Source organism: Girardinichthys multiradiatus, chromosome X (assembly GCF_021462225.1).
Source record: "Girardinichthys multiradiatus isolate DD_20200921_A chromosome X, DD_fGirMul_XY1, whole genome shotgun sequence".
NCBI lineage: Eukaryota > Metazoa > Chordata > Actinopteri > Cyprinodontiformes > Goodeidae > Girardinichthys > Girardinichthys multiradiatus.
In genome coordinates, this window is record NC_061817.1 from 40,057,458 (window position 1) to 40,075,663 (window position 18,206).

The 18,206-nt window shown below is 43.7% G+C and overlaps 1 protein-coding gene across 2 annotated transcripts; it reads right to left on the minus strand.

The window, feature by feature from the left end:
• Positions 1 to 747: 747 nt before the first annotated feature.
• On the minus strand, positions 748 to 18,116 carry LOC124862395 (calpain-15-like). Of its 2 annotated transcripts, none has more exons than XM_047356281.1 (13): positions 17,775 to 18,116; positions 15,559 to 15,749; positions 10,214 to 11,285; positions 9,676 to 9,884; positions 9,352 to 9,535; positions 8,728 to 8,951; positions 8,521 to 8,646; positions 8,005 to 8,157; positions 7,682 to 7,843; positions 7,243 to 7,463; positions 6,979 to 7,124; positions 3,692 to 3,870; positions 748 to 1,294 (listed from the first exon to the last, which is right to left on the minus strand). In XM_047356281.1, the coding sequence occupies exons 2-13, from the start codon at positions 15,720 to 15,722 to the stop codon at positions 1,117 to 1,119; spliced, it is 3,018 nt and encodes a 1,005-aa protein (XP_047212237.1). In that variant the 5' UTR covers positions 15,723 to 15,749; positions 17,775 to 18,116; the 3' UTR covers positions 748 to 1,116. The 2 variants fall into 2 exon arrangements, with proteins under 2 accessions (XP_047212237.1, XP_047212238.1); XM_047356282.1 differs by lacking the exon at positions 17,775 to 18,116 and adding an exon at positions 15,889 to 17,446.
• Between the last annotated feature and the right edge of the window lie 90 nt (positions 18,117 to 18,206).

The window sequence follows — 18,206 nt, forward strand, 5'->3', positions numbered from 1 at the left end:
TTAATTTTGTTAAATGTTTTACTTTTTTATATATTTCTTTTATTATTTTTAGCTTTGTGTCAAGATTTAACTTCATCATAATTATTCTTATTTTATTTATTGCATCTTGAATTTGAAAATTATTTCAATTATTTCAAACAATATGTATGATGATATTTATTTTCTTTAAGCATTATTTTGATTTGAGCTTTTTTGAGGTTTAAGACTAAATTTGATGGATTTTTTTTCTTTGTTTATATATTTATTTCACATTTTTAATGAATCTGTGATTATAGTTGGACTCATTTAATATGACTGCATGAAATTATAACCCTGAAAATTAACTGTACAATCATGTTTGTGGGAACAAATGTAGGATTTTCCTCTGAATTAGAAATAGTTTTAATGTTTTTTTCATTCATCTTCTATACCGCTTCTTCCATAGTGGGTCACAGGGGAGCTGGTGCCTCTCCAGCAGTCTATGGGTGAGAGGCGGGTTAGATCCTGGACGGGTCACCAGTCCATCACAGGGCAACACAGAGACACACAGAACCAACAACCAAACAACTCATTCACACCGAAGGGCAATTTAGAGAGACCAATCAACCTGACATGTCTTTGGACTGTGGGAGGAAACCAGAGTACCCGGAGAGAACCCACGCATACACGGGGAGAACATGCAAACTCCATGCAGAAAGACACCCAGCCGGGAGTCGAACCCAGGACCTTCTTGCTGCAAGGCAATAGTGATACTAACTGTGCCATCGTGTTGTTTTAATATTTAAATGATTATTTTTCTATATAATATATATGAAATAGCAAGCCCTAAATATTTCTGATGCTTAGAAAAGGAACAATAAATCATTCATGGGTGAATTCACATTTACAGTCATGCAGTCCTGAGAGGAAACCAGACATTTGTTCTGGATCTTCAGATGTTTCACATTTTTGTGGGATACAGAAAGTTCTGCTTTTAAATCTTCATCATCCAAGCTAAATAATTCTTCTGTTTCCAGATTTAAACTCAGGTTCTGAGCAGCTCTGACTCTGAGAAATATCTGGGTTCCTAAACACGCCCAGTACCTAAAACCATACTAACCCTGTGTTCTACCAGAACCCGGTTCCTTTAACAGGTTCTCAGAGCGGTCTCGGCCGGTGCAGACCCGCCGTCTCTGGACTCAGAGCCGGACTGTGGGCTGCCTTGGAGGGACTCCAGTTCCCCAGAGATGCCTGGACAGCCTTCCGGTGGGCCAGTCTGTGTGTGATGGAGAATCCAGCGTTTCCCTCCAGCTGGGACAGAACCACCAGCACCTGTCTGAGAGACGGAGAAAGTCTGCTTCACATCTACGAAACATACGAGGAACACGAGGTGGAGCAGACTGGAGACAAACAGCTGGACCTCATCGTGTGAAGCAGAACCAGCAGAAGGAATTCAAGGCTGACCCGACTGGGTCAATATGAAATTCATCTGCTTATCTCTTCAGGGCCATGTGCTGAGAGACGGGGACACACTGGCCAGGTCTCCAGTCCATCACAGGACAAACAACCATGGACACACTCACACCTAAGGGCAATTTAGAAAGGCCAGTTAAACTAACAGTCATGTTTTTGGACATTGAGAAGAAGCCAGAGAACCCGTGGAGAACCCACGCAGGAAGAACATGCAAACTGCATGTAGAAAAACCCCAGGATTGGAACCCATGACCATCAACACATCCAGGAAGAGGAAGAATGTGGTTTTAACCGGGTCTCTGCAGCTCATCTCAGGAAGTTCCCCTGTGAGTTCAATTCAGGACGTTCTAACAGAAAATCACCTTCACCACACCAACAATCCAGGTATCTGAAATTGATTTATGACTAGGCATATTTGGTAATTATCTCTAATTATATTCTGACTGGAATAAATGACGTCTGATTTACCGTTGGGTTGTATGGAGCCTCCAATTGAAGATATCTATAAATTACTGACTATCTGACACATATATTTCAGATTCCAACAATTACATTATGACTATAAAGTAAATTTGAGATATTTTACTTTTTGTTCTGACTAGTCATAATTCCAATAAATAAGCTCATTATTAAAGATGTCTTAAATGTATTTTAGATCTGAAACCAAGATCTAAATAGTGCAATAAACATGCAGAAAAGCATGAATGACAAGGGCTAAACTAAGAGATATCTACAGCTGCCTAACTAGCAGATGGACCACTAACTAGCAGATGGACCACTGACTAGCAGATGGACCACTAACTAGCAGATGGACCACTGACTAGCAGATGGACCACTAACTAGCAGATGGACCACTGACTAGCAGATGGACCACTAACTAGCAGATGGACCACTAACTAGCAGATGGACCACTGAACTAGCAGATGGACCACTGACTAGCAGATGGACCACTAACTAGCAGATGGACCACTAACTAGCAGATGGACCACTAACTAGCAGATGGACCACTGACTAGCAGATGGACCACTAACTAGCAGATGGACCACTAACTAGCAGATGGACCACTGACTAGCAGATGGACCACTGACTAGGCAGATGGACCACTAACTAGCAGATGGACCACTAACTAGCAGATGGACCACTGACTAGCAGATGGACCACTAACTAGCAGATGGACCACTAACTAGCAGATGGACCACTAACTAGCAGATGGACCACTGACTAGCAGATGGACCACTAACTAGCAGATGGACCACTAACTAGCAGATGGACCACTGACTAGCAGATGGACCACTAACTAGCAGATGGACCACTAACTAGCAGATGGACCACTAACTAGCAAATGGACCACTAACTAGCAGATGGACCACTGACTAGCAGATGGACCACTGACTAGCAGATGGACCACTAACTAGCAGATGGACCACTGACTAGCAGATGGACCACTAACTAGCAGATGGACCACTAACTAGCAGATGGACCACTGACTAGCAGATGGACCACTGACTAGCAGATGGACCACTAACTAGCAGATGGACCACTGACTAGCAGATGGACCACTAACTAGCAGATGGACCACTAACTAGCAGATGGACCACTGACTAGCAGATGGACCACTAACTAGCAGATGGACCACTAACTAGCAGATGGACCACTAACTAGCAGATGGACCACTGACTAGCAGATGGACCACTGACTAGCAGATGGACCACTAACTAGCAGATGGACCACTGACTAGCAGATGGACCACTAACTAGCAGATGGACCACTAACTAGCAGTGGTCTGTAATGTCAGGCAGCCGAACTCAGATTCAGGTGTTTTTAACCTGATTTTTATGCTGAGGTGTTAATATTATTTCAAAAGAACATCCAAGTTTTAACAGCAAAATGCTTCAATAAACAGACACTGGTAGCACTAAAGAGGCCTTACCCATAATTTCTTTAATTCAGATGTCTAAACGTGTAATGTTGACTACTCATAATTAAGTTTAAGATATCTTGAACTGTAATTATGGATGTGTGGCCCTTCAAAGGACCAATCCAGTGATGTCATTTAAGATATCTGGAAAAGCTTTTTCATCTGTTAAAATGCAATTCAAGATATCATGAACTGTTTTTACTTGTCAGAATCTAAATGCAGATATCTGAAATTGTAAAACTTATTTTCAGATATCCAGAATGTAATTAAAGCTGATCAGATGAAGCCGGTTTTATGCTAAAACGGCCTTCCATACATACATAGCTGGCCAAAGAGGGTCACCTGTGCAGAGGAGGAACGCTGTCGACAGTCTTCAGGCTGCTGCGCGTCGACACCACGTTGAAGCTGTCGCTGCAGTCGCAGGACACGTGCAGGTGATGCCTTGGGTGTCGGTTTTCCACCATGACAATAAGCCCCGCCCACCCGTGCGTCAGGTAGTAGCAGGTCATCCCCTCCCGACCCTGAGAAGAGGTAGCATTGAGTTTAGCCTTCGTTCACATCAATGGGATTTGAAACAATACAGTGATGAACTCAGTTCAGTTTGGACCACAATAACTCAGCCATTCGTTCCATCAGAACCAGCATTCAGAGTTTAAACGGGTCTCAGGAAGTTGGACTTCACCTGACTCCATGATTATTTTGATCCCTCCTCCAGTTTTTCCCTAATCACAGTTTAAATTTGAGGATTTGTTCAGATTTCCCCACAAAATGTTCAGCTTAGGGTGGTTCTGACCCGGTGAAATGTTCAGAACCTCTTACTACAGGCTCCCTTCCCTATTACCCCCCAGAGAGGAAAGGAGGTATAAATTTGGCAGAAAAACGTCCTGAGATGAATAAAAGTTTTGGTTTGAATGAAGTTATCAGAAAAAATAAAAGCTGAACTTAGTTTTAATTTAGATTAAACACAATTTTAGCTGTTCAAACATAAGGGTGTCCATCAGTGCACTTGGCACCAGGACACCCTAGGCAGGAGGTCGATGATCGACTTTGTTGTCGTATCATCAGACCTTCGGCCGCATGTTTTGGACACTCGGGTGAAGAGAGCGGCTGAGCTGTCCACTGATCACCACCTGGTGGGGAGTTGGATCCACTTTTTTCATCCAGTCCATGAAAATGTCTGGTTTTCACAATTTTTCATGGGACCATTAAGCGTATTCTTAAATTGACTGGCATTGACACAAAATGCAGAAGCGAAAGTGCAGCTTCACAGACGAACTGCAAAACAGTTTCCTACATACCGTCCCGGTGGGAGGCTGAGTGCACCGTGTGAAAAGCTGGAACATATGTTTCAGTGTCTAATAAAAGTATTGGAGATCTCAAAGCTCACATGGACACCGTAAAACATAAAAAAGGGGCGAGGTGAAAATTCCTCTGCAAAGCTGACTGAGGACTTTGTTGGACTTGTGAAAACAGAGGATGCTGTAAATGTTGAGGAAAGTGCGATGGCATTTCATTCTGTGAAACATCACAACAGCTACCCATGGACTGCACCAGTACCTTGCTAAAAAATAATTTCCAGACATCGCTAAAAGGCTTAGTAGCGCTCGCACTAAGACCAAAGCCATTGTCAATGGTGTTAGAGCGGCCCACTCTGTTGAAGTCGCTCATGAAGCACTCAAAGAAATCCAGAACCGTGGTGTTTCTACAGACGGGAGTGACCACGGAGCAGTGAAAATATTCCCAATCCTAATCCAGTATTTTGACGGGAAGAAGGGTGGTGTGCAAACAAAAGTGATTGAGGTTAAAGACAGCTGATGAGACAACAGAAACCATCACACAATATCTCACCGAAACACTGGCAAAAAACCGATTTGTCTGAAAAATGTGTCGCATTTACTGGCGACAACCGCAACACAAATTTTGGAGAAATCCGACGTGATGAAGCGGGAAAGAATGTGTTTGCAAATTTGAAGAGGTTGCTGCAGAACAAGTCTGATCGGTGTGGGTCGCCCAGCACACATTTTGAATAATTGTGCTCATCATGGGGCAGACACAATAGATGTTGACCTTGAGAATGTCATGTTCAAAATCTACCAGTACTTCCACATCTACACTGTGCGCACTGAGAGCCTGAAGGAGTGCTGTGATTTTGTTGGGACTGATTACAGAAGGATGCTCTCTCACAGCAAGACAAGATGGCTGTCATTGTTCCCAAGCATTGAGAGGAGGATTCAGAGGTTTCCAGCTTTAAAGGTGTATTTTCTGTCTCAGCAAGAGCCACCCATAGTCCTCAAGAGGTTTTTTGAAAACGACTTCGTCGACATCTACCTGGGGTACATGCACTCACTCATGTCTGTGTTCCACACCCACATTCAAGAAATGTAGCAAGAGAACATGTCCATTATGGAGGTGAAGAAAATATTGAACAATATCCATGTCATTCTTCTTCAACGCAAGAGCAACAACTTCATGTCCCTTAAAGTTAAGGGACTACTGGCACAGAAGCACAAAGATGGACTTGGTAAGGGCTGCGAGCCGTTCTGTGCTGATGAGCAAGGCCTGTACAGTGCATGTCTGGAGTATCTGGAGAAGTCCCATGGAAGAGTTCTCAACATTTATGTGGATGGATCTGAGTGAGCAACCAAACTGGAATGATCTGGAGGCCCGCATCAAGAACCAAGGAGAGACGGGGGTGCCATTTGATGATTTTAAGTGTTTTGACCAGGTCACCAATCTGAAGGAATTCACAGAAAGGTGCAGCAATGATGAGACGTTCAGTAGCCTGCAGGTGCACTAGAAGTGGACCAAATATTTTGAGAAAGCAAAACGTTCCTCAAAACTACTGAAGATTGCACAGTTTGTCTTTGCACTTCCCTCTCACAATGCAAATGCTGAGAGGGTTTTCTCACTGATGCAGAGCCAGTGGACCAAGGAGAAGAACCAGCTGTCTGTTGAGTCACTGAAGGGGATTCTATTAGTGAAATCCAGTTTCAAAGACTCTTCTTGCAAAGACTTTTATGTGTATTTGTTGAGCAACCGAAAACTGCTGGGAAAGATCAGCTCTACAGCAAAATATGGCTGGGCAGACAAGGAGGATGAAGAAGACAACTAAAGGCTCAAAGTAAAGATACTTTTTGTTTGTTGAGTTGGTGTCTTTGTGCGACTTTTTTATTTATTTCATTGAAAAGAAATATTTTGTTGAAGCTGGATTTTCCAATACAGAAAAAGTTATATTTAGAACATTATTTCATTTTATTTATTGATTTATTTTTTTGAAAAGAGAGCTATCATTTTGTTACAGATTTTATTTTATTACAGTAATTATAATAAAGCGTCTTCATTGACCTCTGAGGAGCCTGTCTGAAATGTGTCTTGAGGCTGGGCCAAGTTGTTCTCGTTTTTGGAAATCAAAATATGGTCAGCCCACCTCTGTGGACTCCATCCTAACCTCTGCCTGAAGATGGCGCTGCAGCAGCTTGGTTCACTCACCTTCACAGGATCTCATTTTACACCGTATGATGACAAATAATTCCGATTCTGACCCGGCTGTTTGAGGCTGTATTTTATTTAATGTGTGCCGCAGCCTGACAGCAGAAGAAGAAAGGAAAGTCAGGAGAAGACAGCATCACCTCATGTCGCTCTCCTTTGGTCTCAGCCAGCTGGATGATGGCGTCAGCGATGGTGGCACTGGCGGCCGTTACCTGCTCCACCATCACCTGTCTGGAGCTGTAGACCGCCAGGATGTAGCCCGCTGCTTCGGGTCCACCGGAAACCACTGGAAATAAACAGCAGAGGCTTGTCGGTGATCCTAATCCTCAAATCTGGCTGCTTGGAATAAAAATGTAAAGACGTGCGATCCGGATCAGGACTTTTAACAGAACAGGTGTTTGGACCTGCATCTTCCGCAGCTGAGCTGTTCCAGTGGTTGAAGGCGCAGCAGCACACGGCGTACTCGCCCGGTTCCAGCATGACGTCGCAGCCGACAAACCTCCTGACGGAGCGGCGGCTGTGGGCCAGCAGTCGGCCTAGGGTCAGCGACCCGGAGCTGTCGTAGGCGACCCGGAACAGAAGCACACACAAGTCCAACAGGTGGCTTTCTGCTATGTCCCAGCGCCTGAGGGAATGAAGGACAAGATCCAGTAGGAACATATTCAACAGCTTGAATACGTTTATTCTAAGTACTTGATGCTGGTTCTAAAGCACAGAATTTTCTGAGTTCTGCTGCTGGGTTTCTCATGCCTGTCTCGTCTCCTTCTGGCCTCCACTTGAGCATCCTGCAGAGATACATGCAGCCTTGATTGATTGATTGATTGACCTGAAGGTGATTCTCACCTACTGCCCCGCTGGAACAGAACCATCTCCACAGCCGTTCTCTCCAGAACCGTCATCGACACCACCGTCACGGGAACGTCGGATCCTGGGGGGAAAACTCCTGGAATACGGACCTCCTGCCAGTCGGGGTGAATCTTACAGATATCCACAGAGTCAAAGTACCTGTAGGGTCAAAGGTGAAAGGTCTGAGTGGACCCTTCTGAATAAAAAACATTTTAATTTGGAACAGAGAATTCCTGCAGTTGGGATCCCTGCAGTTCATTCACCAGGAGATGAAACTCCAGGTTCTCCAACAGTCCAGGCCTCTGCCATCCTTCAGCTACCTGATGAAATCCCAGAAGTCCATCCAGAAGAGGCCGTTCTGCGCTCGCTGTGCACACAGCTCCCTCTTCAGGTGTGGAGGCCACTTTGGCCAGTCATCCGCCCATGCTCCGGTCCAAGAGAACCGGCCCCACGGGTTCCTGATCTGTACCAGTCTGAGACCAATTAAATCAGTAAAAAAAAGTTTCAGTTTTTCTTCATTGAAACTAAACAGCTGAGAGGATAGTAAAGATTTATCACTAAAGCCCTTATTAATTAAACAAAGTTCAGTTCACCTAATAAAACAAATTCAATAAACTCTAAAATACATAAACAGGAAACAGAGAGAAAATATTAATGAAATTAAAAGTATTTTTATTTCCCAAATAATTTATTTGTTTTAACATATTTTACTTGTTTGTTTCCTACTAATTCCTACAAATGAACTCCTTTATTATTTTTAAAAGCCACCTGTTTTCTGCTCAGTTTTAACCCCTCCCATTTTTCGGAGGCTCCGCCCACTGCTGCTGAGACCTCACCTGTGGCCGTCCACGTCCCTCACATCCAGGACAGAGTAGGCGTGTCGAGGACGTAAACCCAAGGACTCGTACTCCAGGTCGTCCACCTTCATGTTCCCTCCTCCGCAGGACGCTCCCATCAGGAATCTGGATTAAAGCACCGGGATTAATTATCCTGGTTCAACAGAACCTCCGGCCCTCAGACTGGCTGTGTCAGTCCCACCTCACCCCGCCTCTTTAGAGCTTAGCATTTTGGCCCAGATGAGGTCTGTATCGATGAGCTCTTCCTTTGGGTTGGTGGTGCTGACCTGGAGGGCCAGCGACTCGCAGGGGGCGCCTGTCAGGGTGGACAGTCCCTCGATGGCTCGGCCCGCCTGCAGAGCAAAGTAAGATCCGTGGAGCTTTGCCAGAGCTTTCTCAATCAGAGCGACCCAGAGCTGCTTCCTCTGAGCCTGCAGAGAGAGACGACAGTCTGGACGGGTTAGAACTGACAGGACTGTTATGAGTCCAACTCTACCTTAGAAATGGTTCCGTTAATCTTCTGCTCCAATGTTTGTCGTCATTCTGTCCTCTTCACTTTGATCATAACATAAAACACATTTATGCCCTCATTAAATTATGTTTTAGATGTAAAAATTATTTATTATATGTGTTTCTCTTAAAACAGGAAGAGAAGAAAGAAAATAAAATTAAATGATTTTTATCTTATGTTGGTTCTTTAAAGCTGAACCCAAACCTTCCAAAGATTCTTTCAGTTTGTGTTCATGGAGAGAAGAACCCGTTTGTGAAGCAACAGTCAGACTGGTTTGATCTTCATCCTGAGGAGATCTTCCTCTCCATCATCTTCCTCACCTGAGAGAAGAGCAGGTGTCCATTCTCGTCGCACGGCAGCATGTCGTCCACCAACACCATGGTCCACGACCCGTTCTTGCAGAGGCGAACCTGGTAGGCTCCCTCGGGACACATTGATCGGGTCACCATCACCTTCTCTACCAGGTCAGGACGTTCAGCCAGAACCGTCAGGGCGCTCAGGAACCTGAAGTCCAAAACAAGACACTTTAGAAAGATTTAAAACATCCTGATAACATCACGCTGGTCTAGAAGGTCAACTGAGCCCCATCCAGTATAAACCAGTAACCCGGGGCCGTTTTACTTCTTGCCGGGTCATTTCCTCACCAGCAGTTTCCCAGAAGTCCTTGCAAGATGTCCGACGGCCGCAGCGTTCGGAAAACCGACCACTTAACCCCCCTATCTCTGACGTTATTGCAGCAGATCTCATGGGGGCGGAGCCACTTCCTGACCCGCTTCTGGACGCTGTCGTCCATCGGGAAGCCCAAAGACTTCGGACCAGGAGGGAAGCCGTCATCCACAAATGTGACCGAGTTCTGGGAGACAAAGTGAAACACACCAGCTACTAATTATTATATCAAAATGGATTTATCCTTTTTATGAAATTACTTTTAATTACTTTCAAGTATTACTTTTATAAGAATAACTATTATTCTTAATGTTATACAAAATATTCTGAAACAATAAAGGAAGAATTAAAAAAACTGAAGTCAGAATGAACAAGAAAAGCAATAATTTTAAAAGATGAAAGCAGAACGGATTATTTCAGGGGAAATTTTCACCACGCGTTTCTCAAACCATATCAGATGTTTTTGCTTCAGTTTAGTTTGTGTGGCAGGATGGAGGAGCTGCAGCATGCACCCACCTCTCTGCAGAAGCTGACCACGTTCTCCCACTGCTCTCTGGCCTCTTCTTCATCGCTCTGCCGTAGCTCTTCCACCAGGATGCTCTCCTTCCTCCTCTGCAACGTTGTTGCTGTCTTCTGATGAGCGGCGTGTGGCTGTGGAGTGCGACAGGCCTGGCACTGCTTGGCTTTCACCTGGTTATTGAGCGTGCACATGCAACACGACCACTCCTCAGTGTTGGAGTGATGGAAAGTGACAGCTGGAAACGCGGCGACCGATGCAGGAGACAGCGGGGACATTTCCTCCTTCAGAACACTGAGCCTCCTGCTGATCAGCAGCTCGGACTGGGAGGGAAGATGTGGAACGTTGAGGGTTGAAGGAGAGGATAACGGGTTCTGTGTCTGATGGAGGTGAACATCTGGAGGCGGCACCTCTCTGCGGCTACAGGGAAGTGGATTACTGTGCCCTGGATTGAGTGCTGCAGAGTCTGGGTTCGAATGTGAAGCTTCCACCGCTAACCTCTCCCCTTGGGTTGAAATGGAGAGAGAAACCAACCCTGCTGCAGCTTCAGGCTGTTGTGCTGCTGCGTCCTGGCACAATTCAGGCACTACCAGCGCCTCAGCTGGGATCTGAGGCAGAGACAGCTTTCGTGGTCCACCACAGGCAGAGCAGGACACAGAGGCAGGCGTGTTCTGCAGAGTGCACCTCAAACAATCCCAGGACTGGCTGCTTTCACCTGCTCCTCCTGACAGTTTCCAGCTTTGCTCGGTTGATGAAGACCTCAAGGGTCCAGAGCAGCTGCTGGAGCGCTGTGGTCGGAGCTGGGGTCCGGTTGAGTCCTGAGCCAGATTCAAAGGCCCACTGTAACCACACAGAGAGCAGGCCAGTCTGCTGGGAGAGTTGGTCAGCGTGCAGCGAGGACAGGACCACCCAGCACCCCCTCTGTCAGTCCCGGGCCACAAGCAGCGGGTGTCAGATCCTCGCCGAGGAGCTTCACAGATGGAACAGCGGGGGGCACTAGCTGAATTGAGGAAAGTACAGCAGCCACAGGCCCACTTGGTCTTCTGCATAGGCACCGAACCAGAGGAGAAACTGCAGAGAAAACACAAAACAAAACAGAAGGTTTGAGGCTGATTCTACTTTCTTTGAAAAGATCTGTTGATGTCTGATTGTCCCAAATATATTCTGGCACAGGAAAACATCTCCAAATATTCATTCTGACCCGTAACATCTAAAGATCAGTTCAAGTACACAATTAGCTGTACATTAAAGGAATCTGAATCCTTTAAGAAGCATCTTTCACATCAGAACCACTAAGAGATATTTAGGCATCTGACTTTCTTTCAGCAGCAGCAACAAAAGCAACTCGTTCAGTCAAAGATTCATTTGCAGCCAGAATAAAATCACTATTCATGATCATGTCATTTACAGTCAGTAAAAATCATATATGTCTGTGATACACAGATAGAACAGGGGAAAAGTACCATCTGCAGAAAGCAGCTTTTTTGGTCTGGAAAAAGTGAAAAAAGCAAATGCTTGATTTTCAAAAAGGGATGTGACAGAAGTTATGATTGATCCTCTCCTTCAGTGAGGCCTGCCTGCTATGTTCTAACACATGCTTCACATGCACAGCACAATAAACAGAGCTCGAATAAATGAACCTAATCTACACCTATTGCACAACCCAGCTGGTATTTAACAACAATGTGTAGAGGTTTGGGAGACGATGATGGGGTCAACCCTCCAACCATCCAAAGTGAGTGCAAGGAGGCTGTTTTGTTTGGGCATGTGCAGAGGAGGGTGAGTGGATATTTTGAACAAAGGAAGTTGAATGTGGAGCTGCCAAGAAAAGAGGAGAGGATTCATGGATGTAGAGCAGGAGGAGATGAAGCTGTGACATAAGAGGATGGAGAGGATAGAGTGAAATGGAGGTAGATGGTCCTCCTTGGAGACTCCACAAGCAGCTGCACAGTGACTCCTATATATGAGATCTACATATTTGAAAAAACCCTGATTGCACATAAAGATCAAACATGTTCAGATGAACTGTTTCCATGTCACTGGAATCCCCAGACACAAATCAGAAAAAGGGCACAAATACCAGGCTGAAGAGCAGTTTCTGTCTTTCTTCTACCCTCATGGGGAGATCATTAAAATGCATGAATATGGAAATGATCCAACTATATCCGCACTTTCCCGCTGTGTATCAGATTCATCTCTATGTTCAGGAGTTTGTGTTCTGCCTTCTACATTACACAGATAAAGCACTAAACCTCCGTTGTCTATCTAAGATTTATGATCCTCAGCTTTACATCAGATTATCTGTGGTGAAACATCCAGTGGGAGAAACAGGAGGAGCCTCTCAGCGTCTGTCCCACATTTTCTTTCTGATCTCTAAATAGTTTGATACCAGGACAAACTTCCAGCTCAGTGCGACCAAGACAATCTTCTAAAGCATAAACCATCTAAAGGGTTGCGTCTGTTTCCATCAGAGCTTCTGATAAAAGCTATGCTTCAAAATACAAGTTATGCACCTTCATTTTGCAAAGCTATGTGGAAATCTGGTGTACCACTGACCCCTAAGGGCCAAAACTATTGTGCAGACTATCACAGAGGCTGTGAAGCTAGTTTTTTTCTGCCTAATCATCACACCCACTAAACTCATTAATCTTCATATAAAATACCACATTTAAACTCACGGATGGCTGAAAACCTCCAAATACTCATGAAGGAAGCTACTTAACTAGCTTGGCCAAAAACCTACAGTAGAGCAGAGTAGCTGCAGGATCACAGAGAAGTTTTCTAATTTAAAACCTTCAAAAGATAGAAACACCAATTTGTTTGGCACATGTTTAATGTACATTTTACAACAGAAATTTAGGCTCTTAATTAGAGAAGCTGCTTAACACCTGAAGTGTCTGAGAAATTACTGACATTAGGCACGTTTAGCAATTCTGAAAATCTTTATTATTGTGACATTAGCCAACATTAGCATGCTAACATTACTGCTACGTGTTTGCTAGGAGGTTATAATTTACAAACCAAACTTATGTTTAAGTTACACTTTTTCATCATACTCTCAGAAACATGCAACTGTAGTTGATCAATAAATAAATAAATAAAATAAAAATTTATAATAAAAATTATAAATAAATCTCTTCTTTTTATTATTTTGTTGCATTCAATTGCGCACTAAGTTATACTTGTAGCTATTTTCTGGCCCAGTATTTATTTTATTGCGTATGCATTTGTAATTATGGCAGGAATGGTCTTCCATAACTGCAGCCCCAATCCCCGATCCGCTGTGGATTCAGAGCAGGAGCAAAGAGAAGAGGATGTATTATCTTTATTATTTAGCAATCCTCATCCACAAAAGGAAGAATATGAGTTTTTAAAAATAACTCATATCAGAACAAAAACAACAGCTACCCCAACATGCTGCCACCCTGAGATACCGCAGTGAAACACTGACAAAGGTTTGGCTACGTCCTCAAACTTAGCATGCTAATATTAGCATTAGTGGTTTGGCTACGTCCTCAAACTTAGCATGCTAATATTAGCATTAGTGGTTTGGCTACGTCCTCAAACTTAGCATGCTAATATTAGCATTAGTGGTTTGGCTACGTCCTCAAACTTAGCATGCTAATATTAGCATTAGTGGTTTGGCTATGTCCTCAAACTTAGCATGCTAATATTAGCATTAGTGGTTTGGATACGTCCTCAAACTTAGCATGCTAATATTAGCATTAGTGGTTTGGCTACGTCCTCAAACTTAGCATGCTAATATTAGCATTAGTGGTTTGGCTACGTCCTCAAACTTAGCATGCTAATATTAGCATTAGTGGTTTGGATACGTCCTCAAACTTAGCATGCTAATGTTAGCATTAGTGGTCTGGCTACGTCCTCAAACTTAGCATGCTAATGTTAGCATTAGTGGTTTGGCTACGTCCTCAAACTTAGCATGCTAATATTAGCATTAGTGGTTTGGCTACGTCCTCAAACTTAGCATGCTAATATTAGCATTAGTGGTTCTGCTACGTCCTCAAACTTAGTATGCTAATGTTAGCATTAGTGGTCTGGCTACGTCCTCAAACTTAGCATGCTAATGTTAGCATTAGTGGTCTGGCTACGTCCTCAAACTTAGCATGCTAATGTTAGCATTAGTGGTTTGGCTACGTCCTCAAACTTAGCATGCTAATGTTAGCATTAGTGGTCTGGCTACGTCCTCAAACTTAGCATGCTAATGTTAGCATTAGTGGTTTGGCTACGTCCTCAAACTTAGCATGCTAATATTAGCATTAGTGGTTTGGCTACGTCCTCAAACTTAGCATGCTAATATTAGCATTAGTGGTTTGGCTACGTCCTCAAACTATGGTGGTTCGGCTTTGTGTTTACAATATTATGTAAAATATCTGTCTGGTTCGATTAAATTGAAAATTGAGACAACGTGTTGTGAATTGGCACTTTATAAATTAACTTATTTAAACTGAACTAAAATAAATAAATAAAAACATGGCTGACTTAGCAAATATTGATCTTACAGTGAATAAGCAGAAAATTCAAACAGAGTTAAAACACATTTCTTTAACTGCTGATATGAAAATAATTTTATGCAATAAATCAGCTTTCATGTTGTTCCTCTGGACTCCTACTTTTACAATTCATGTTTCCAGATTGCCAGAGACAGCAGTTTTTTTTCTAATTTGTTATTAATGAAAAATATTTTGATCTCTGTGTCTTCAAATCTGAATTCCCAAAGGAGAGATCCCATTTCCAGATGGGTTTAGTGATCTGGGATTTCCCTGGAATCATTACATTTCAAGTCAGCCAGTAACTGGACTCCCAGCTGAATGATGGGGAGGCAGAGATCCACTAATAATTAATAAGAGAGCATCTGGTTTAGTTTATATCACAAAGTTCATGAAACATTTAAAGCCCATTAGTCCAGTAATACAAACAATGACAGTGGAAAATAAATTCGACTTAATCCCATTCCCAAATGTTTGCATTCTAACACCTTATTGTGATCACAGAACATACAAGATTTTCTTAGTTATGTCTGGAAAAATGAATTTCTGAAAATCAAAGAGGGAACAAACTTAGTTCAGGATCTTGCTGCACATGATGAGAAAGTTTAGGGTTATGCTTGAAACCTGTTAACTTCCAACTACTGCAGATGTGATGTTGCTTGAACCTCTTATAGAGGTTCTGGATCCAGAAGGGAAACCCGAGACATCCTGTTCCCAGAATGTCTTTAGGCTCATTAAACTGCAATCGTTTTTGGTTTCATGTTGCCTTCAGAAGTTATCTGGCATCTCCAGTGGTTCTCTTCTCCTGGGATGTGTTCGTGTAAAACCGCTTCTACCTGCGCTCTCTGTGCCGGCCTGCTCTGGGAAGCTGCCGTGGGATGAAGCTGCTTTGGCTGCTCCTCAGACATCCCATGATGGGGGACGGAAGGAGAGCTGCTCCTCGGGGTGTAGCGTCGCCATCAGCATCCTCAACCAGAGAGGAAGAGGAGGAGGCTCCCATGATGCTCCTGGTTCACCTGGAGTGGCCCTAAGGAGAGAATAAGAAGTGAACATCAGGAAACCATCAGTGTCAGGTGATGCTAAAGTGATTAATGTAAACATTTTGTACAATTTGAGACGTGCACATTTATTTCCAGCAGGAACCTTGTTCAGTCAGATCTAATGACCTTTCAAGACTTCCCTGCATTCTTTAAAGTAGTTTTGATCAGTAGTTATCCAGGTTTCTCAAGGTCTTCCTTCTCCATCACTGCCTTTCCTTCAGTTTTAACCAAGTTCAACTAGAAAAATGGTACCATCTCAGAATGTTTTCCTACATCTTTGGACTAATCCAACAAGTGGAGGACAAAAGAAGAACAAAAGTGTCTAAAGGCCTAAAGGTCAGACTGGTGCGTACATTAATGCCAAGATAAGTTATTTGTGTGTTTCCATTGTAAGATCTGAAACTCAGGCTATTTATGTAGATGATGTCTCCTAAAGCTGAGCAGGTCCATCTGTGGTTGGAGTAATCTCCACCAACAGCTGAGTCAAGAATATAATTAAAAACAATGAAATCAGACTAATACAAACTGAGACCGTTTCACGGTGGTTATGGTTTCAAAACTACAGACTCACTCCAAACTGCGTGGAAATGTTTGGGTAGAGTGGACTTTAAATGTTCTCTAAAACCACATAAACTAACTTCTAGCTCACTGGAACTTTGTAATACTCCAAGGTGTGACCCTAACTTGTGACAGAACCCCGCAGCCTGTTGTGACAGCTTTAATCCGTGTTTCAGAACATAAAGGTTGAATAGATGTTTACTGTTAAAATCTCTTAAAAAGGCCTGGATCAGAGTGGATCTCTGCAAAGTAGAAGCCAGCGCCCCCTTCAGTTCAATATTTCTACTTGTATTTGAATGCAAACTGTAAAACGCTGAGCTGTCCAGACTGGGTTTCTGGGTCTTAATGTTTGCCAACAGAAGCACAGAACTAAAGAGAAAATATGACTTGGAGAACAGAATATGACTGAATAAAACGATGGGGATATTCAGCCCGTCAGAAATGTTTAGGCTCCTCCCACCAGGAAGCTCCACCTGTTGTTCAGGTTCCTTCCAAAAAGTCCTGCCTCCCTTTTGGGCCACTTTCAGGGTGGATTACTGACTGCTTGTGTCTGATTTAGTTCTGGTTCCTGCATTGCATTGGAAACGCACCATGGCACAAACCAACAACATGAGGTGAGCTAAGATAAACAAAGTAAAACAAGCTAACCCTTTGCTTCAAATAATACTAGCTTCAGATTAGCTGAAGTGCAGCTTAGATAAGGTAAATTAAGGTAAATCACTTCTCCTTCATCCTCCTTTAGTTCAGAAACTAGTCAAAATTCAAGACTGTTATTAATATTGTCATTTTCTTTTAAATTAACTTGAGGAGCCTAAAAACTATCAACAGGAACAGGATGGTAAAAATCCAGCAAAGCCCTGAGAGATGCATCATCTGATAGTTAACTTCATCTTCTGCAGTACATGCCATGGCTTCCTAGAAAAAACACATAGTTGCAGTTCAAATCCTGTTTCTGCCAACGTGGGTTATCCTCGGCCTGCTTCAGAGATTCTGGTTCCTGCTGGTAACAAACAGTCCAGTTGCTGGTCATTCAGTTGTTTTTCAGGATTTTCTTCCATCAGGTTTCTGGTTTCAGGAGAGACTTCTAGATGATGTAGAAAAGAAAAGCTTCCTTCACCTTAATGGGTTGAAGCCTATAAACACTCTGCTATGTTAATGATGCAGATGATCCAGATAACGCTGCAGATCTGGACAAGCTTTCAGTCAGACGTAGAAACCTCCACACACACTAAAAAGGGAAAGTTTTTCCTTTAGGAGCAACTGCTAAACAGGTTTCACTACGTCCTTTGCTTAGTCCAAGACATCATATGTGAAACCCTACAGAACTGGTTCAGATGGAGTCCAGTTGAGTGGTGGAGGATCTCAGGGAGTTCTGAGTTCTTCAGACAGTAGGTATGATGAAGCTCTGGGCGTTAATGAAAGGCTGCAGATCTGATTTGTTCTGGTGACCTCACCTTTTTCTCTCCTCGGTTCTGTCCTTGAAGGATGATTCTAAAGTCCAAAACACCGGGGAGCGTCAGAGTGCTCCTGCTGCTCACAGAACCGCTCATCCCGCGCGGGATCCAGTTTGTTTAATAGACATCACTCTGATAAACCTGATAAATCAGCTAAACCGTTGAAGTGTCAAGGCAGGAGGAACAGAGCAGATGTCAGAGTGTCTCTGCGCTTCACTGCGGATGCTTCTGATGCAGAACTTCACCCTGACTCCAGCTAAGCTGCAGAACCTGCAGACATCTTGACGCTGCGCCACAAGCAGCTGCAGCGGAGGGCTCACCTGGACCCACTTGACCGGACGCGCTGCGGGGATACGGAGGTGTCTGTGGTCCATGCGTCCTCTCTGATCCATCTGCACGGTCAGCGTCGCTGTCAAGCTGCACCTAGGCTGA